The sequence below is a fragment of the Salvelinus alpinus genome, chromosome 14, assembly GCF_045679555.1.
Source record: "Salvelinus alpinus chromosome 14, SLU_Salpinus.1, whole genome shotgun sequence".
Lineage (NCBI taxonomy): Eukaryota > Metazoa > Chordata > Actinopteri > Salmoniformes > Salmonidae > Salvelinus > Salvelinus alpinus.
This window is the reverse complement of record NC_092099.1, coordinates 13348669-13368558: the sequence shown is the minus strand read 5'-3', so window position 1 is coordinate 13368558 and position 19890 is coordinate 13348669. Positions and strand designations below refer to the sequence as shown.

Sequence of the window (19890 nt, the reverse complement as noted above, 5' to 3'; positions counted from 1 at the left end):
GCACCAACCAAAATAATCTGGAGTAGGATTCCAGGGCATTAAAACCACTGTAGAGGAAGTTCCAGTAGGCTGTCTCTAGTGTAAACTAAAGAGAATGGAATGCTGACATTAACTTGACTATCGGTCTCTCTGCCAGGCTTTACGTCTGGAATTACAACATTTATTTGAAACCCAAAGCCACTGCTGAAGCATGCAAGTCGCCCATAATGGAACTGATCATCAGATCCTTAACGGTGCCCCTGACTGGGCATATGAGGGTGAGTACTGAGTAGCATTGATACATTTTAGAGGGAAGGGACAAGGTGGGTTTCATCACACACAAGGCTTTAGAGTAACGTGATTTCTTCCACTTTTTCCAGAAGAGGTTTTCTCATCCAATGAGGCAATATGGTCGTCACCAACTGGAAAGTATCTGTCTGATGTTGAGTTTAATGACACGATCAATATCTTTTTGTATGGATATGGACAATACCCCAGAATGGTGGTTGTCCCATACCCTAAGGTGGGATGTTGTAATATGTGCCCTTTTTAAAGCATGGTATGAATGTCATAAGAATGATATATATACCACAGATAGCAGGTTTTATTTTATTTATTTATTTAACCTTTATTTAACCAGGTAGGCAAATTGAGAACACGTTCTCATTTACAATTGCGACCTGGCCAAGATAAAGCAAAGCAGTTCGACACATACAACAACACATAGTTACACATGGAGTAAAACAAACATATAGTCAATGATACAGTGAAAAAAAATAAGTCTATATACAATGTGAGCAAGTGAGGTGAGATAAGGGAGGTGAAGGCAAACAAATATATGTATAAATAAATAAAAATATAAAAAGGCCATGGTGGCGAAGTAAATACAACACAGCAAGTAAAATAAAAAATAAAAACACTGGAATGGTTGGTTTGCAGTGGAAGAAAGCGCAAAGTAGAGACAGAAATAATGGGGTGCAAAGGAGCAAAATAAATAAATAAATACAGTAGGTAAAGAGGTAGTTGTTTGGGCTAAATTATAGATGGGCTATGTACAGGTGCAGTAATCTATGAGCTGCTCTGACAGCTGGTGCCTAAAGCTAGTGAGGGAGATAAGTGTTTCCAGTTTCAGAGATTTTTGTAGTTCGTTCCAGTCATTGGCAGCAGAGAACTGGAAGGAGAGGCGGCCAAAGGAAGAATTGGTTTTGGGGGTGACCAGAGAGATATACCTGCTGGAGCGCGTGCTACAGGTAGGTGTTGCTATGGTGACCAGCGAGCTGAGATAAGGGGGGACTTTACCTAGCAGGGTCTTGTAGATGACCTGGAACCAGTGGGTTTGGCGACGAGTATGAAGCGAGGGCCAGCCAACGAGAGTGTACAGGTCGCAGTGGTGGGTAGTATATGGGGCTTTGGTGACAAAACGGATGGCACTGTGATAGACTGCATCCAATTTATTGAGTAGGGTTTTGGAGGCTATTTTGTAAATGACATCACCGAAGTCGAGGATTGGTAGGATGGTCAGTTTTACAAGGGTATGTTTGGCAGCATGAGTGAAGGATGCTTTGTTGCGGAATAGGGAGCCAATTCTAGATTTAACTTTGGATTGGAGATGTTTGATGTGAGTCTGGAAGGAGAGTTTACAGTCTAACCAGACACCTAGGTATTTGTAGTTGTCCACATATTCTAAGTCAGAGCCGTCCAGAGTAGTGATGTTGGACAGGCGGGCAGGTGCAGGCAGCGATCGGTTGAAGAGCATGCATTTAGTTTTACTTGTATTTAAGAGCAATTGGAGGCCATGGAAGGAGAGTTGTATGGCATTGAAGCTCGCCTGGAGGGTTGTTAACACAGTGTCAAAAGAAGGGCCAGAAGTATACAGAATAGTGTCGTCTGCGTAGAGGTGGATCAGAGAATCACCAGCAGCAAGAGCGACATCATTGATGTATACAGAGAAGAGAGTCGGTCCAAGAATTGAACCCTGTGGCACCCCCATGGAGACTGCCAGAGGCCCGGACAACAGACCCTCCGATTTGACACACTGAACTCGATCAGAGAAGTAGTTGGTGAACCAGGCGAGGCAATCATTAGAGAAACCAAGGCTGTCGAGTCTGCCGATGAGGATGTGGTGATTGACAGAGTCAAAAGCCTTGGCCAGGTCAATAAATACGGCTGCACAGTATTGTTTCCTATCGATGGCGGTTAAGATATCGTTTATGACCTTGAGCGTGGCTGAGGTGCACCCATGACCAGCTCTGAAACCAGATTGCATAGCGGAGAAGGTATGGTGGGATTCGAAATGGTCGGTAATCTGTTTGTTGACTTGGCTTTCGAAGACCTTAGAAAGGCAGGGTAGGATAGATATAGGTCTGTAGCTGTTAGGGTCAAGAGTGTCCCCCCCTTTGAAGAGGGGGATAACCGCAGCTGCTTTCCAATCTTTGGGAATCTCAGACGACACGAAAGAGAGGTTGAAAAGGCTAGTAATAGGGGTGGCAACAATTTCAGCAGATAGTTTTAGAAAGAAAGGGTCCAGATTATCTAGCCCGGCTGATTTGTAAGGGTCCAGATTTTGCAGCTCTTTTAGAACATCAGCTGACTGTATTTGGGAGAAAGAGAAATGGGGAAGGCTTGGGCGAGTAGCAGAGGGGAGGGCAGTGCTGTTGTCCGGGGTATTGGTAGTCAGGTGGAAAGCATGGCCAGCCGTAGAAAAATGCTTATTGAAATTCTCAATTATAGTGGATTTGTCGGTGGTGACAGTGTTTCCTATCTTCAGAGCAGTTGGAAGCTGGGAGGAGGTGTTCTTATTCTCCATGGACTTTACAGTGTCCCAGAACTTTTAATAGGTCAAATATACAGTATACCATCATCACACATTATGTGTGTGTTGTACATTGTACATTGTACAGAGTAAATACAGCATTTGAAGTATATGTACTGTATCCTGAAAGAATGCTCATCATTTTTGTTATTCGTGTTATCTCCTGTCAAGGCTGGTTCAACAAATTCTAAGGCAAAGCTGTTTGTGGTGGACACAACAAATCCGTCAAGGCGGACACAGGTGGTGGTGCCAGATTCCATTGGTGCAGGGTACAGTATCATGTCATACTTTCATATACGTTGATAGCGGTTGATATAGTAAAGTGTTCTCATAGGGTGATATAAAAAAAGGTGATATAAACCGGTCGCTTTGTGTTGTTTTCCTCCCAGTGATCACTATTTGAGATCAGTCACATGGGGTGACGGATGAGCACGTCGCCGTTCAGTGCACCAGGAGGAAGCAGAACCATGTCCTTTTACAGATCTATGACCTTGGAAACAACTGGAATGAGAACCAGGTAGTTGTCACCTCACCTCACTCTGTGGGTGGGCTCCTTGGTTAGAAAACAGCATTCAGAGAACAGAGAATCATGTGTTTTCCAACATTAACACCAGGAATGTTGCTGTTTGAATCATACTGGAACTGTATAGGCTAATAGGACATTTTGTCTTGATAAATGTATTAAAATACATTTCTTTTTTTATTTTAGAAATGTGAACAAGTAAGCAAAACAGTTTGGGTTGGCCAGGTAAGTTCACATACTGTATAATGAAAGAACCTGTCACGCCCTGACCATAGTTTGCTTTGTATGTTTATATGTTTTGTTTGGTCAGGGTGTGATCTGAGTGGGCATTCTATGTTGTATGTAGTTTGTCTGTTTCTGTGTTTGGCCTGATATGGTTCTCAATCAGAGGCAGGTGTTAGTCGTTGTCTCTGATTGGGAACCATATTTAGGTAGCCTGTTTTGTCATTGTGGGTTGTGGGTGATTGTCTATGTGTAGTGTTTTGTGTCAGCACTATTTTTCTATAGCTTCATGTTCGTTGTTTGTTATTTTTGTATAGTTCGTTCAGTGTTCTCTTTTTAAATAAATATCAAGATGAACACTTAGCACGCTGCATATTGGTCCTCCGATCCTTCCAACTACTCCTCCTCAGATGAGGAGGACGACAAGCGTGACAGAACCATGAGAACTAAATGTAGCTTTTTATGATTGCTTATTCAAAATCAAATCAATTTTTTTTGCCATATGCACAGGATAATACAATGCAGACTTGCAAGCTATTCAAGGGAAAGGGGGATACCTAGTTAGTTGTACAACTGAATGCCTTCCGCATTTATCCAACCCCTCTGAATCAGAGAGGTGTGGGGGGGCTGCCTTAATCGACATCCAAAAGTGGGTTAACTGCCTTGCTCAGGGACAGAACAACAGATTTTTACCTTGTCAGCTCGGGGATTCGATCCAGCAACCTTTTGGATACTGGCCCAACGCTCTAACCACTAGGCTACCTGCCAGGGGTGGTATTTGTTCAAATATGTAGATTTGATTGATTGATTCCAGTCTACTGTAAATGTTAGCAATATCAGAATTCAACTCCTACAGTATGAACGTGTATATCATTCCAAAGGGCAAGGCAACACCCATTACCTAATTTCAAAACTCACTCAAGGCGCTATGTAAGTACAGATGCAAATCCATTTCACTTAATTAGATAACAAAATAGAGTAAACCTACTATTTATCTATCACTTTGACCACATTGTCTTTAATGTGTTTCTCATAACCCCCCATGGACATTTCATTTCAGGTGGTTTCTCTAAATTCATGATCCTGAATACCAAATAAACCATGAAAGTATGTTCAATTGTTCATCGTTCAGACAGAGATGTTAACTCGTATGAACCTGTGGTTTGTTTGTTTGTGAGGGTTATGATCGGAAGGAGCCACTCTGCTCCCCCAGTGCCTCACCTGTGGCCTGTATAAGGACAGGTGTCAGTACAACTCAGTCTACTTCAGCTACGATGCCTCTTACTACCGCATGGACTGCTATGGTCAGTTACCCTATTCCCCATTCACACCCTGAGCACTAACCCATCCGTGATCAATGCACAAAAATAACTGTGCTGCGCAATATCAATGAGTAACACAATAAGTGTCCCAGATAACACCCTATTCCCTATGCAGTGCACTACTTTTGACCAGGGCCCATAGGCCACAGTCTCAGTTCTGACCTCTGACCTCCAGGTCAGTTAGTAGAGGTTATGTGGTGAACAATTAGCTTACGTGATGTTTTAGTGTATTGTGTGGGCTGATTGTTTCTTAACAGGACCTGGAACACCTTTGTTCACACTCAGGGACGATAGATGCTCAGGTGAAGGTATGCAAAAAGTACCACTATTATGGAAATACTCTTTGTAACTGACCAATACTCAGGTTCATGAATCTTCACCATAAACGGGCCAACTTCTGATTTTACTTTTAATTGATAAAGAAGTTTTGTTTTAAGAGCTCCTGGTTCTTCGTGACAACAAAGATCTTGAAGACATGATAAAATAATTCCAAATGCCGACCATGCAGTGTGGGACCCTGAGGGTAGCAGAATTTGGTGAGACTGAAGTTTTACAGACTGGCAGATCAAATCATACCATGCTGAATCAAATGTATATCTATTGGCATCATGTTTCACTACCTTTTGCCAACAGATCTCTGGTATCAAATGATGTTACGCCCTAATTTCCCCCCCAAAATAAAAGTACCCTCTTCTAATTGATATGTAAGTACACAGGCCTAAGCATCTTACAGGATTTGCAGAGAATTGATTACCCCATCCATTTCACTTCACTTTACTGCCTCCAGATCCAGTACATTATATTACAATAATTGTAATTGGTCAAGTTGTGTCAAGTTATATACTGATTTCCCTTGCAGATATGGAGGCCCCTGTAGTCAGAAGGCAGATTATCGCTACAGACTGAACTGGGGTTCGTACCTCTCCAGTACGGAGGGGATCATAGTGGCCAGTTTCGATGGACGGGGAAGCAGTTACCAAAGGGACAAAATAATGCACTCCATCTACCAACGTCTTGGAACGTTGAAGGTGGATGATTAAATAGCGGCCGTGGGGTAAGATGCCATTGAACTACAGAGACCTCAGTGTGTCAAGTATAACATCTGTTTAACAATATGTAAAAACAATTTACAAGTAAGGCAATGTATTCATTTCTGATAATTAATACAAATTGGAATACCCCAAAGTGGGCTATCTGTTGCTCTTGAAAAAGGTCTCATTAATGTAATCTGCTCTCATCAGTTTTTGATTCTGATGAGATCAACACTTGAATGACATAATACTGTAGCTAGAGCAGATCAAATAAAGACGTTTCGTTTTTTTTGTTACTAGAAAATTCATTGACATGGGCTTTATAGACCATGAACGAATAGCCATATTGGGTTGCGTAAATTGGCTATTCTCTTAGATTCTGTATATATTTCTTACAAATATGTTGTTGTAAATATTTGTTCAGTTAAACTAACTGATGTGGTTTGAAATAATCTGTTTTCAGTCATATGGTGGCTTTGTCACGTGGATGGCTTTGGGTGTGTCACGTCTACTTCTGCTCCTCCCCTCCTGCGTTCGACGTCGCCGGTCCTGGGATCCATCATTACTCACACCTGGTATCAATCATTACCTTACTTATTACCCCACCTATATTTGGCACTCCCTTAGGTTCTTTCCCCAGTCAGTATTGTTTATGTGTTTCATGTCTATACGCTACTCGTGTTTGTTATATTGTTCGATGTTCCGTTTATTATTAAACTCGCCACCTGAACTTGCTTTCCGACTCCCAGCGTATACACCCAGATCCCACGATCTCCTTTATGGTGGAGGTGGACGCGGGGGCAGTTCTGTCTCAACGACAGGGTAATGCACAGAATTTGTATCCGTGTGGCATATAACTCTAAGAAACTGTCCCCTGCAGAGAGGAATTACGACGTCAGTGATCGAGAGCTCCTGGCTGTGAAGTTGGCGTTAGAGGAGTGGAGACACTGGCTGGATGGCGCCAAGGAACCATTCGGCATCCTTACCGACCATCGGAACCTGGAGTACATACGGACAGCGAGGAGGCTGAATCCGCGCCAAGCAAGGTGGGCCCTTTTCTTCACAAGGTTTGTCTTCACGCTGACCTATCGCCCAGGTTAAAAAAAACGCCAAGGCCGATGCCCTGTTCCGTCTCTATGATTCGGGAGAGGGTCCTGTCCAGAATGCACCTATAATCCCATCCTCCCGAGTCGTAGCTCCTGTGGTCTGGGACGTAGATGTGGACATTCGCAAAACTCTGGAGAGGGAGCCCACACCCACTAACTGTCCTCCTGAGCGCATCTACGTTCCCAAGAGGATAAGGGATCGGCTGCTGACCTGGGCACACACAGCTGTTGTCGCTGGACATCCAGGTATTTCTCGCACTACCCAATCCATCTCTGAGAAGTACTGGTGGCCCACCTTGGCACAGGACGTCACTCGTTACGTCAACTCCTGTTCCATATGTGCCCAAACCAAATTCCCCCAGAACGCTCCAGCAGAGAAACTCCTTCCCATGCTTCAGCATCCCTGGTCCCATCTATTAATTTTCTTTGTTACTGATCTCCCCTCCTCTGATGGTTTCACCACCATTTTGGTGGTTGTGGATAGATTTTCAAAATCCTGTCGTTAAATCCCTCTTTCTGGTCTCCCTACTGCTATTCCAGCAGGTCTTCCGGCATTATGGCCTTCCCGGAAGACATCGTCTCAAACCATGGCCCCTAATTCACATCACAGGTATGGAGAGCCTTTATGGAGAAGCTCGGGGTCACTGTCAGCCTCACTTCCAGGTATAGGCCTCAGTCCAACGGGCAGGTGGAGAGGATGAACCAGGAGCTGGGGAGGTTCCTGAGGAGCCACTGTCAGGACCAGCAGGGAGAGTGGGCTCGATTCCTTCCATGGGCGGAGTACGCCCAGAACTCGCTACAACACTCCTCCACTGGGTTGACCCCCTTCCAGTGTGTTCTGGATTTTGGAGCGTCTCTCACGTGAGACTCCAGCATGACATCCACCGTCAAAAGGAGTAGGCAGACCGCCACCGCAGTTAGACCCCCGTGTACCACCCTGGGGACCGTGTCTGGCTTCCTACCAGGAACCTCCCACTTCGCCTGCCCTGCAAGAAGCTGACCAGAGGGTCAACATGGTGACGTATAGGTTTCAGCTTCCCAGTGACTTTTGTATCTCACCTTCTTGGTTCCCTAGCTTGATGCTGTCCCCCATGACACCCCTCCACTCATCCTGGACATCGAGGGTGGTCCGGACTAAGCCGTCAGATCTTTACTAAACTCCCGACGTCGTGGGGGTCGGCTCCAGTATCTGGTGGACTGGGAGGTGTATGGCCCGGGTTTCGGTCGGACCGGACCGGCCCTCTCCTTGTCCTCGGGGCTGCTCCCCTGGTCGGCGTCGTCCTGCGTCTGGAGCCGTGGGGGGGGGGCACTGTCACATCTACTCCTCCCCTCCGGTGTTCGGTGTTCGATGTCACCGGTATACTAACCACCGGTCCTGGGATCCATCATTACGAACTCTTGGCATCAATCATTACACGCACCTGCACGTCATCAGGCACACCTGGACTCCATTACCTCACTTATTACCACTCCTATATCTGGCACGCCCTTAGGTTCTTTCCCCAGTCAGTATTATTTATGTGTTTCATGTCTATACCTGCTCGTGTTTGTTACATTGTTAGATGTTCCGTTTATTATTAAACTCACCACCTGAACTTGCTTTCTGACTCCCAGCGTATACGTTACAGGGTGCTGGAGTTTTCAAGTGTCGAATAGCAGTTGCCCCAGTAGCTAAGTGGGTATATTATGGTATGTATCAGGGCGTATAACCGTACAACAGGTCTAACACTATAAAAACATGCATTTAGTAATGCAAAAAGTTCAAAAGGCAATGTTTGTTTCACCTTATATGAGTACAGTCACTAGCTGGATATTCCTTTTCCAGACTTGTGTATACTGAATGCTATATTAGTAAACCGGAGAAAAATGCTGAAGGTAAAGACATCAGAAACATCACAACATCCTTCTTAGTCATCAAATAATCTATTGTATGTCAACTGTAACTGTGTCTACATAAAAATATACTGTATATTATATTCAACAGAATTCCATAGTAACAACTAGAGCACAGAATTTCAAATCAGTGGACTATCTCCTGGTTCATGGGACAGCTGATGGTATGTGTCTTTGTTTCAGTTAAATATTTTACATGCTACTCAATCACGCACTCACACACAATGCTGTATTTTTAATGTATAATGTATAGAATATAGTACTCAGTATAGCCATTAACAGGTAAATGCTCCTGATCTTATTCAAAACTGGTTTTAATGGTATTTGACAGACGCATATATTTCCTTGTTCAATAAGGTATTACAAACAGTTTGTTTTTCTTGTAGACAATGTTCACTTCCAGCAATCTGAACACATCTCTAAAGCCCTGGTTGACCAGCACGTTGACTTTGAGGCCATGGTAAATATTGGTTTGGGGAGGACAACCTGAGGAAGGAGGTGGGTTGCACTTGGAGTCCGCGTGAGGAGTGTAAAATATTCTTCATTGGTTCTGATCTACAGAATGCCAATGTTTGATAGTCCTAGGGCTAACTACAGTACGTGTAAGAATATTTTGGGGAGATACTACTGTATGTTACATGCAAACTATATGTTACAACTTTCATTACACACATTTGACAGTTTATAAGACATTTTGCATACCCTTCACTGAGTGGTTTGAATATGACCTAACTGTATCTATGATATAATGATATGAACTACACTGAGTGTACAAAACATTAAGAACACCTGCTCTTTCATTGACATAGACTGACCAGGTGAATCCAGGAGAAAGTGAATCCAGGTGAAAGCTATGATCCCTTATTGATGTCACGTGTTACATTCACTTCAATCAGTGTATATGAAGGGGTGGAGACAGGTTAAAGAAGGATTTTTAAGCCTTGAGACAATGAGGCATGGATTGCGTATGTGTGCCATTCAGAGGGTGAAAGGACAAGGCAAAAAATGTAAGTGCCTTTGAGTGGTTTGGAAGGCGCCAGGGGCACCTGTTTGTGTCAAGAACTGCAACGTTGCTGGGTTTTTCACGCTCAACAGATTCCCCTGTATCAAGAATGGTTCACCAGCAGTGGCGACCCGTCATTCAGGTGCAGAGCTCCACCTGTTTTGAGCCCCACCTGTTTAGCAAAAAAAATACATATACAGTGCCTTCGTAAAGTATTCAGACCCCTTGACTTTTTCCACATGTTGTTAGGTTACAGACTTATTCTAAAATTGATTCAATTGTTTTTTTCCCTCATCAATCTACACATAATACCCCATAATGACAAAGCAAAAACAGGCGTTTTGAAATGTTTGCAAACTTATGAAAAATGTAAAACAGAAATACCTTATTTACATAAGTATTCAGACCCTTTGCTATGAGACTCGAAATGTCTGAGATGCATCCTGTTTCCATTGATCATCCTTGAGGTGTTTCTTCAACTTGATTGGAGTCCACCTGTGGTAAATTCAATTGACTGAACATGATTTGGAAAGGCCCACACCTGTCTATATAAGGTCCCACAGTTGACAGTGCATGTCAGAGCAAAAACCAAGCCATGAGGTCGAAGGAATTTTACGTAGAGCTCTGAGACAGGATTGAGTTGAGGCACAGATCTGGGGAAGGGTACCAAAACTTCTGCAGCACTGAAGGTCCCCAAGAACACAGTGGCCTACATCATTCTTAAATTGAATAAGTTTGGAGCAACCAAGACTCTTCCTAGAGCTGGCTGCCCGGCCAAATTGAGAAATTGGGGGAGAAGGTCGTTGGTCAGGGAGGTTACCAAGAACCCGATGGTCACTCTGACAGAGCTCTAGAGTTCTGCGGCACTCCACCAATCAGGCCTTCATGGTAGATTGGCCAGACGGAAGCCACTCCTCAGTAAAAGGCACATGACAGCCTGCTTGGAGTTTTCCTAAAGGCACCTAAACACTCTCAAACCATGAAAAACAAGATTATCTGGTATGATGAAACCAGGATTGAACTCTTTGGTCTGAATGCCAAGCGTCACGTCTGAAAGAAACCTGGCACCATCCCTACAGTGAAGCATGGTGGTGGCACCATCATGCTGTGGGATATTTTTCAACAGCAGGGATTGGGAGACTAGTTAGGATTGAGGCATAGATGAACAGGGTAAAGTACAGAGAAATCCTTGATGAAAACCTGCTCAGGAACTCAGACTGGGACGAAGTTTGACCTTCCAACAGGACAACGACCCCAAGCACACAGCCAAGACAACGCAGGAGTGGCTTCGGGACAAGTCTCTGAATGTCGTTGAGTGGCCCAACCAGAGCCCGGACTTGAACCTGATTGAACATCTCTGGAGAGACCTGAAAATAGCTGTGGAGCGACGCTCCCCATCCAACCTGACAGCGCTTGAGAGGATCTGCAGAGAAGAATAGGATAAACTCCCCAAATACAGTTGTGCCAAGCTTGTAGCGTCATACCCAAGAAGACTTGAGGCTGTAATCGCTGCCGAAGGTCCTTCAACAAAGTATGTATTAAAGGGTCTAAATACTTTCAGTTGAAGTCGGAAGTTTACATACACCTTAGCCAAAGACATTTAAACTCAGTTTGTCACAATTCCTGACATTTAATCCTAGTTAAAATCCCCTGTCTTAGGTCAGTTAGGATCACCACTTTATTTTAAGAATGTGAAATGTCAGAATAATAGTAGAGAGAATGATTTATTTCAGCTTTTATTTCTTTCATCACATTCCCAGTGGGTCAGAAGTTTACATACACTCAATTAGTATTTGGTAGCATTGCCTTTAAATTGTTTAACTTGGGTCAAACGTTTCGGGTAGCCTTCCACAAGCTTCCCACAATAAGTTGGATGAATTTCGTCCCATTCCTCCTGACAGAGCTGGTGTAACTGAGTCAGGTTTGTAGGCCTTCTTTATCGCACACGCTTTTTCAGTTCTGCTCACAAATTTTCTATAGGATTGAGGTCAGGGCTTTGTGATGGCCACTCCAATACCTTGACTTTGTTGTCCTTAAGCCATTTTGCCACAACTTTGGAAGTATGCTTGGGGTCATTGTCCATTTGGAAGACTCATTTGTCTTGAGATGTTGCTTCAATATATCCACATCATTTTCCTCCCTCATGATGCCATCTATTTTGTGAAGTGCACCAGGCCATCCTGCAGCAAAGCAACCCCACAACATGATGTTGCCAAACAGTTCTATTTTTGTTTCATCAAACCAGAGGACATTTCTCCAAAAAGTACAATCTTTGTCCCCGTATGCAGTTGCAAACAGTAGTCTGGCTTTTTTATGACCGTTTTGGAGCAGTGGCTTCTTCCTTGCTGAGCGGCCTTTCAGGTTATGTCGATATAGGACTTGTTTTACTGTGGATATAGATACTTTTGTACCTGTTCCCTCCAGCATCTTCACAAAGTCCTTTGCTGTTGTTCTGGGATTGATTTGCACTTTTCGCACCAAAGTACATTCATTTCTAGGAGACAGAACGCGTCTCCTTCCTGAGCGGAATGATCCCATGGTGTTAATACTTGCATACTATTGTTTGTACAGATGAATGTGGTGCCTTAAAGATGTTTGGAAATTGTTCCCAAGGATGAAGTAGACTTGTGGAGGTCTACAATTTTTTTCTGAGGTCTTGGCTGATTTCTTTTGATTTTCCCATGATGTCAAGCAAAGAGGCACTGAGTTTGAAGGTAGGTCTTGAAATACATCCACAGCTCCAATTGACTCCAATTATGTCAATTAGCCTATCAGAAGCTTCTAAAGCCATGACATAATTTTCTGGAATTTTCCAAGCTGTTTAAAGACATAGTCAACTTAGTGTATGTAAACTTCTGACCCACTGGAATTGAGATACAGTTAATTATCAGTGAAATAATCTGTCTGTAAACAATTGTTGGAGAAATTACTTGTGTCATGCACAAAGTAGATGTCCTAACCGACTTGCCAAAACTAGAGTTTGTTAACAAGAAATTTGTGTAGTGGTTGAAAAACGAGCTTTAATGACTCCAACCTAAGTGTATGTAAACTTCCAACTTCAACTGTATGTAAATGTGATATTTCAGTTTTTGTCACGACTTCCACCGAAGGTGGCTCCTCTCCCTGTTCGGGCAGTGCTCGGCGGTCGTCGTCGCCGGCCTACTATCTGCCACCGATCCATTTTTCTTTTTCGTTTGTGTCTGTCTGTTTTTTCTTTACACCTGTGTCCTATTAGTTCATTTCGGTGGGTTTATTAACCTCCGCTGCCTGCTATTCTTTGTGCGGGATTATTTGCTGTTGTTGGTATGTTAGGGGTGCGTGTTTGCGCCACGGGGTTTTCTTTTCTCACGGTCGTTGTACCGTTTTGGACTGTAATTAGGAGAAGAGGTTTCTCCTCCGTGTGTTGCATTTATTTCCCTGTGTGTGGCGACTTCATTTGGGCGTGTCCCTCCACCTGTTGTTGTTGAGTTGGGACTTCTAATAAACGTTTGTGCTACTGGGACTTCCTTGCTCTCCTGCTCCTGACTGCTGCACCTCCCTCCTCTTAGGAGGCACGTAACAGTTTTTATATTTTTTATACATTTGCTAAAAATCTAGAAACCTGTTTTTGCTTCGTCATTACAATTGTTGTGTTGTGTTGAGGGAAAAAACTATCTAATACATTTTAGAATAAGGCTGTAGCATAACAAAATGTGATACAAGCCAAGGAGTCTGAATACCTTCCAAATGCACTGTAAATAGTGTATTGCTACAATAAAATGTTTGACCGCTTTTCTTTAATTATGTTCTTATTGATATTCTGAAGTGAGGATTCAATGTGGTTAAAGGCTTTTTTTCTCACAATTTATATGCTGTAATTAACATTGTGTTGCTTGTATTGACTTTGTATTTGATATAAAATTATTTTGTTGATCAAAAGAAAAATGTGAACATTGAATTCGCCACAATGTACTGAAAGCCAATGGTGAAAGCCAACATTGGTATGAGAATAATGTACCATGGTTCACATGGTACAGTGTCTTTAGAAAGTATTCACAACCCTTTACTCTTTCCACAATTTATTGTGTTAAAGTCTGGTACGTTCACATGGTACGCTACATTGCCAAAAGTATGTGGACGCATTAATATGGGAACGCTTCTGGGAAGGCTTTCCACTAGATGTTAGAACATTGCTGCAGGGACTTGCTTCCATTCAGCCACAAGAGCGTTAGTGAGGTCGGGCACTGATGTTGGGTGATTAGGCCTGGCTCGCAGTCGGCGTTCCAATTCATCCCAAATGTGTTCCATGGGGTTGAGGTCAGGGATCTTTGCAGGTCAGACACATTCTTCCACACCGATCTCAACAATTCATTTCTATATGGACCTCGCTTTGTGCACAGGGTTATTGTCATGCTGAAACAGGAAAGGGTCTTCCCCAAACTGCCACAAATTGGAAGCACAGAATCGTCTAGAATGTCATTGTATGCTGTAGCGTTAAGATTTCCCTTCACTGAAACTAAGGGGCCTAACCCAAACCATGAAAAACAGACAATTATTCCTCCACCACCAAATTTACAGTTGGCACTTTGTATTGGGGCAGGTAGTGGTCTCCTGGTATTTGCCAAACCCAGATTCGCCAGATGGTGAAGTGTGAATCATCACTCCAGAGAACGCATTTTCCATTGCGCATAGTGATTTTAGGCTTGTGTGTTGCAGCTTGGCCATGGAAACCGATTTCATGAAGCTCCCGACGACGAGTTCATGTGCTGACGTTGCTTCCAGAGGCAGTTTGGAACTCGGTAGTGAGTGTTGCAACCGAAGACAGACGATTTTTACACGTTACGCGCTTCATTATTCTAGCAGGGCAGAAATTTGACGAACTGACTTATTGGAAAGGTATCATCCTATGATGGTGACACGTTAAAAGTCACTGAGCTCTTCAGTACGGGCCATTCTACTGCCAACATTTGTCTATGGAAAATTCATGGCTGTGTACTCGATTTTATAGACCTGTCAGCAACGGGTGGAGCTGAAATAGCTGATCCACTGATTTTAAGGGGTGTCCACATACTTTTGACCATGTAGTGTATATGCATATATATCAAGTTATATGGTTATGGTATATGATTCTTCAGTCTGTACACATTATTGATACAGACTGTGTGTTTTGCATATGATCAAATTAGTATTGAACAAATAAACAAATTAATATAATACTGAATTACATTGTTTCGTGCCTTGATCACCTAAATATCTGATCATTTTCAAAATTCCACTCAGGGATAAAATGCTGAGGAGGAAGGAGGAGGTGTTCCAATGTTTGCTTAACTCCATATTCTTACGTTCCACAAACACTGAACCTGCAGTGCAAACCAGGCTACCTGAAAACAGATGGTAGACTGTTATATAAGTATTTGGATTTGTTGGACAGGATGAAATCATGTTTGATTTCGACACCTAAGTGACAGCTTTTACCTCTGGACATTTCCACATTTAAACAAAGATGGACTGCAAATGTATCTAGTGTGTTGAGTCGAGTTCTGACTAATGGATTGAGAGTAACGAATGTGCTTGTGCGTCTGTGAGGAGGGTGCCACCTGAGCAGACAGTCACCCAGCTCAACTATATAAAGGCTGGCCATACCAAGAACGGGCCAAGAAGCAGCTCCAGGTAGCCAAAGAGAGAAGAAACCAGCAGAGATCTACCTACGCACAGCAGGCAGCCAGGCACAGACTCCCCCTTTCTCACTGACACTCAACAGAGGGAACACAGGTGAGCAGCACCAAACCCCTAAAACTCATTTTCAACTGCTGATACCTCACATCAGGAAGTTTCTCGGAATTATATTAAATTCAGAATGAGATTCTCTTCTATGTGATGCTGTTTGGCTGAAGTTGCAGATTTTTTTTAAACAATATCCTATTTCCACTGCTAATATCTAGGAGGTCAAAAGATGAAAGGCACCCACTCTTTCGCCGGACTTCTGCTCTTGATCATTGTTCAGAGCAGCTTGCAAATCCCGCAGGAGGACACAGAGGACAACTCCAGGTAAGAGCCTCAAACTCGGAGCAACTTCTGAACTCTGCACCATTCAGGTTGAAGCTCTTTCTCTCTGTCTCTCTCTCTCTCTCTCTCTCTCTGTCTCTCTCTCTCTCTCTCTCTCTCTCTCTCTCTCTCTCTCTCTCTCTCTCTCTCTCTCTCTCTCTCTCTCTCTCTCTCTCTCTCTCTCTCTCTCTCTCTCTCTCTCTCTCTCTTCTCTCTGTCTCTCTCTCTCTCTCCTCTCTCTCTTCTCTCTGTCTCTCTCCTCTCTCTCTCTCCTCTCTCTCTCTCCTCTCTCTCTCCTCTCTCTCTCTCCTCTCAGCATCCTGTAACTACTGACTTGTCTGTTTCTGCAGCCTATTGACAGAGGACTCTATGTTCAGCGAGCCAAGGGAGCTTTCAAACACGAAGAGACATTCAGAGGGAACATTCTCTAACGACTACAGTAAATATCTCGAGTCGAGACGAGTGCAAGACTTTGTCCAGTGGCTAATGAACTCCAAGAGAAGTGGGTGAGTGTTTCTTTCTTTTTTCTCCTGCTGGTGTGTCTGTTTTCCTCATTCCATTTCAAAAAGCAGTTGATCATCTTCCAATACGTTCCAGCTTAACCTGAAACTGTATGAATGCAGAACTTAAGAGATATGATGAAGGAAATGTCAAATGTTTTTGCTGAGCTATAAACAAAGATAAAAATGCCCTACATTTTTATGACATACTGTAGATATTTACTACATGTTGGTGATTTTCATGGTTTTATATGGTTTTAAGTTACAGCTCAGTAAAATCTTACTATAGCAGCTTAATAATGCACAGTGAATCAATATGTTTAACAACTGCTTATTTCTCATATATTGTTAACTTTAAATAGTTACTATCAACACTATTAAATCTCTCCATATTTTTTTCAGGGGTCCCATCAAACGACATGCAGAGGGTACCTACACCAGCGACGTGAGCTCCTACCTGCAGGACCAGGCAGCCAAGGAGTTTGTGTCCTGGCTGAAGAATGGCCGAGGCAGACGAGAATAGCGCTCCTCTACTCAGCCACAGAGTCCTAGTGTCTTATTACTCAGTCACAGAGTCCCAGTGTCTTATTACTCAGTCACAGAGTCCCAGTGTCTTATTACTCAGTCACAGAGTCCCAGTGTCTTATTACTCAGCCACAGAGTCCCAGTGTCTTATTACTCAGTCACAGAGTCCCAGTGTCTTATTACTCAGCCACAGAGTCCCAGTGTCTTATTACTCAGTCACAGAGTCCCAGTGTCTTATTACTCAGCCACAGAGTCCCGGTGTCTTATTACTCAGTCACAGAGTCCCAGTGTCTTATTACTCAGTCACAGAGTCCCAGTGTCTTATGTCTTATGAGCCCCCAGTCAAGAGAGAATGCAACTCATCCAGAATGACCCCCCTGTTCCATTTCCTGTTTTATAACCTGTATCCTCCTTCCTCTGGTCATGCTAATAAATCCCATAACAAGAAATTGTGTTGCCTGTCAATTGCTTTTGTTTGTTAACATAAAATGGTGACATACTGTATTAACTAAATGCTTCACTTTGTACTTCAAGGGCAATATTTTCAGTGTTAAAAAAGGAGGGGAACAAGATCGAATGGTTAAACAATAGCCTAATTAAAAGTTTGATAAAAAAACACTCTCCTTCTAAAATTAACAGCTTAAAAACTTTGGTAAAACTGGCCCAAAATCTGTAGTCTGTACCTTGCTAATTTTGTGGAGAAAAATGTTAATAAACCATTATTCTTGCCATACAAAATGTATTCAAATATCCAAAGATACACTCAAAAGTATGTGGACGCCCCTTCAAATTAGTGGATTTGGCTATTTCAGCCACACCCGTTGCTGACAGGTGTATTAAATTGAGCAAGCAGCCATACAATCTCAGTGCTCTGTGACTTTCAACGTGGCACCGCCATAGGATGCCACGTTTCCAGTAAGTCAGTTTCATCAAACACGCACCCCCTGCCCTGCTAGTGCTGCCCCGGTCAACTGTAAGTGCTGTTATTGTGAAGTGGAAACGTCTAGGAGCAACGGCTCAGCCGTGAAGTGGTAGGCCACACAAGCTCACAGAGCGGGAACACCGAGAAATGGGTTTATATGGCCGAGCAGCCGCACACAAGCCTAAGATCACCATGCTCAATGCCAAGTGTCGGCTGGAGTGGTGGCCTGCACAGAGTCCTGGCCTGAACCCCATTGAACACCTATGGGATGAATTAGAACTCCGTCTTCGAGCCAGGGCTAATCGCCCAACATCAGTGCCCGACCTCCCTAATGCTCTCGTGGCTGAATGGAAGCAAGTCCCCGCAGCAATGTTCCAATATCTAGTGGAAAGCCTTCCCAGAAGAGTGGAGGCTGTTATAGCAGGGGGGGGGGGACCAACTCCATATAATGACCATGATTTTGGAATGAGTGTCCACATACGTTTGACCATGTAGTGTATCTAAACACTAACCAGATACCTTATCATATGGACCCATAAACACACATTTTGTGGAAATACTATATTCAGTTCAAATATAATACTTACTTTTATAATAAATGTAATTGTATTATATATAATTATAGAACCTGTGTCAATCGATGAGTAACATTTCAAGATCATGTTCAAGTAGAGAACCTGTGTTCACGGAGGTGGAACCCAAATCAATCAGCCTTGAGGACAGCCATATCACCAAGGGGAAAACACACCCAGGGATTTCAATCAAGTAATGGAATGACTTGATGGGAATCAACAGCCTGGCAGGGATCAGTGATCAGGGAGCACTTCCTAGGTGTTACTGGCATGGAAATAGACTAGTCACATGAGCCAGATATATGTCATGCTTTGGGATGTGATACCTCTCTAAGCTGTCAGCTAGTGAATTGAAAACCATCTGTTGATTTTTTTTTTAAACGCCTGCCTACACAATTCTATTTATATTCCAAATCTCTAAGGGTCATACTGGGCATTTGTCGTAATAGAATTTGGGTCTCTTTTGTTGTTGAATAAAAAATTATATGTAATTCACTTCTGTGGATGAGGCTGTCATTGTTTTGTACAAATGTTCAAGTGAAGTCACAGTGTATAATCCATCGTATTACCTCCAGGCAAATTGAGGTCCTGCAATGAATGACTTCAGCAATTGTACTTCCTCTTTATCCAACCTTATGCTCACGAAGATGTGGCTGTGAGTGAAGTGGAAGACTCAGTTCAGTTGAGGGGATTTCTGTCAAACACTTTCATCCACAGTGTAATGTGACCTGACCTAGGTCAGTGTAATGTGTGTAATGTAATTACAGTGTAATGTGACCTGACCTTTGACCAATCACATCAGATTTTTTTCAGAGCTGATCTGATTGGTCAAAAAAACAAGTAGTGAAAAAATTCTTCTGAATTGGACTGCCTGTCTAAATGCTGCCCTAGTGTATAAGGTTGACTGGTCAACTTGAACTCAAAGTTGACCCTCCCTGCCTTTATTCACTGGAACTTGCATACTCCTTGGCCTTCTCATAGGTCAAAGCATACAGAGTGAATCTAAAAACTCTCACAAATTTAGAATTAGGGTTCTATTTTGGACATTTGTTTTAGGTGTCAAGGCCATTTCAGATCACTAGTTGACTTACTCCAAATCAGACATTCCAAGCAGCATGCAGTAATACTGATGGGGGAAAGAAACATGTTCAAATAAATGTATTAAGTTTGAGTTTTATACTTTCATAGTAAATGTACATACAGTTGAAGTTGGAAGTTTACATACACTTAAGTTGGAGTCATTAAAACCCGTTTTTCAACCACTCCACAAATTTCTTGTTAACAAACTATAGTTTTTCTACTTTGTGCATGACGCAAGTAATTTTTCCAACAATTGTTAACTGACAGATTATTCCACTTATAATTCACTGTATCACAATTCCAGTAGGTCAGAAATGTACATACACTAAGTTGACTGTGCCTTTAAACAGCTTGGTGTAACGGCAGATTACCTCCT

At 42.9% G+C, this 19890-nt stretch overlaps 1 protein-coding gene and 1 pseudogene across 1 annotated transcript; both read left to right on the top strand.

Moving 5' to 3' along the window:
• Window positions 1-206: 206 nt before the first annotated feature.
• LOC139539213 (dipeptidyl peptidase 4-like) lies at window positions 207-9402 on the top strand (annotated as a pseudogene).
• Window positions 9403-13381: 3979 nt separating this feature from the next.
• On the top strand, window positions 13382-17389 carry LOC139538447 (glucagon-1-like). The gene is made up of 4 exons (XM_071340507.1): window positions 13382-15642; window positions 15813-15918; window positions 16266-16421; window positions 16818-17389. Exons 2-4 carry the CDS (start codon window positions 15824-15826, stop codon window positions 16936-16938), a joined length of 372 nt encoding a protein of 123 aa, XP_071196608.1. The 5' UTR covers window positions 13382-15642; window positions 15813-15823; the 3' UTR covers window positions 16939-17389.
• Window positions 17390-19890: the final 2501 nt, after the last annotated feature.

Bases quoted from the DNA above. Each gene is read 5' to 3' on its own strand.
- LOC139538447 (XM_071340507.1), top strand. From the start codon at position 15,824: ATGAAAGGCACCCACTCTTTCGCCGGACTTCTGCTCTTGATCATTGTT. The intron at 15,919-16,265 runs GTAAGAGCCTCA...CTGTTTCTGCAG, and splicing joins GACACAGAGGACAACTCCAG to CCTATTGACAGAGGACTCTA. The intron at 16,422-16,817 runs GTGAGTGTTTCT...TATTTTTTTCAG, and splicing joins ATGAACTCCAAGAGAAGTGG to GGGTCCCATCAAACGACATG.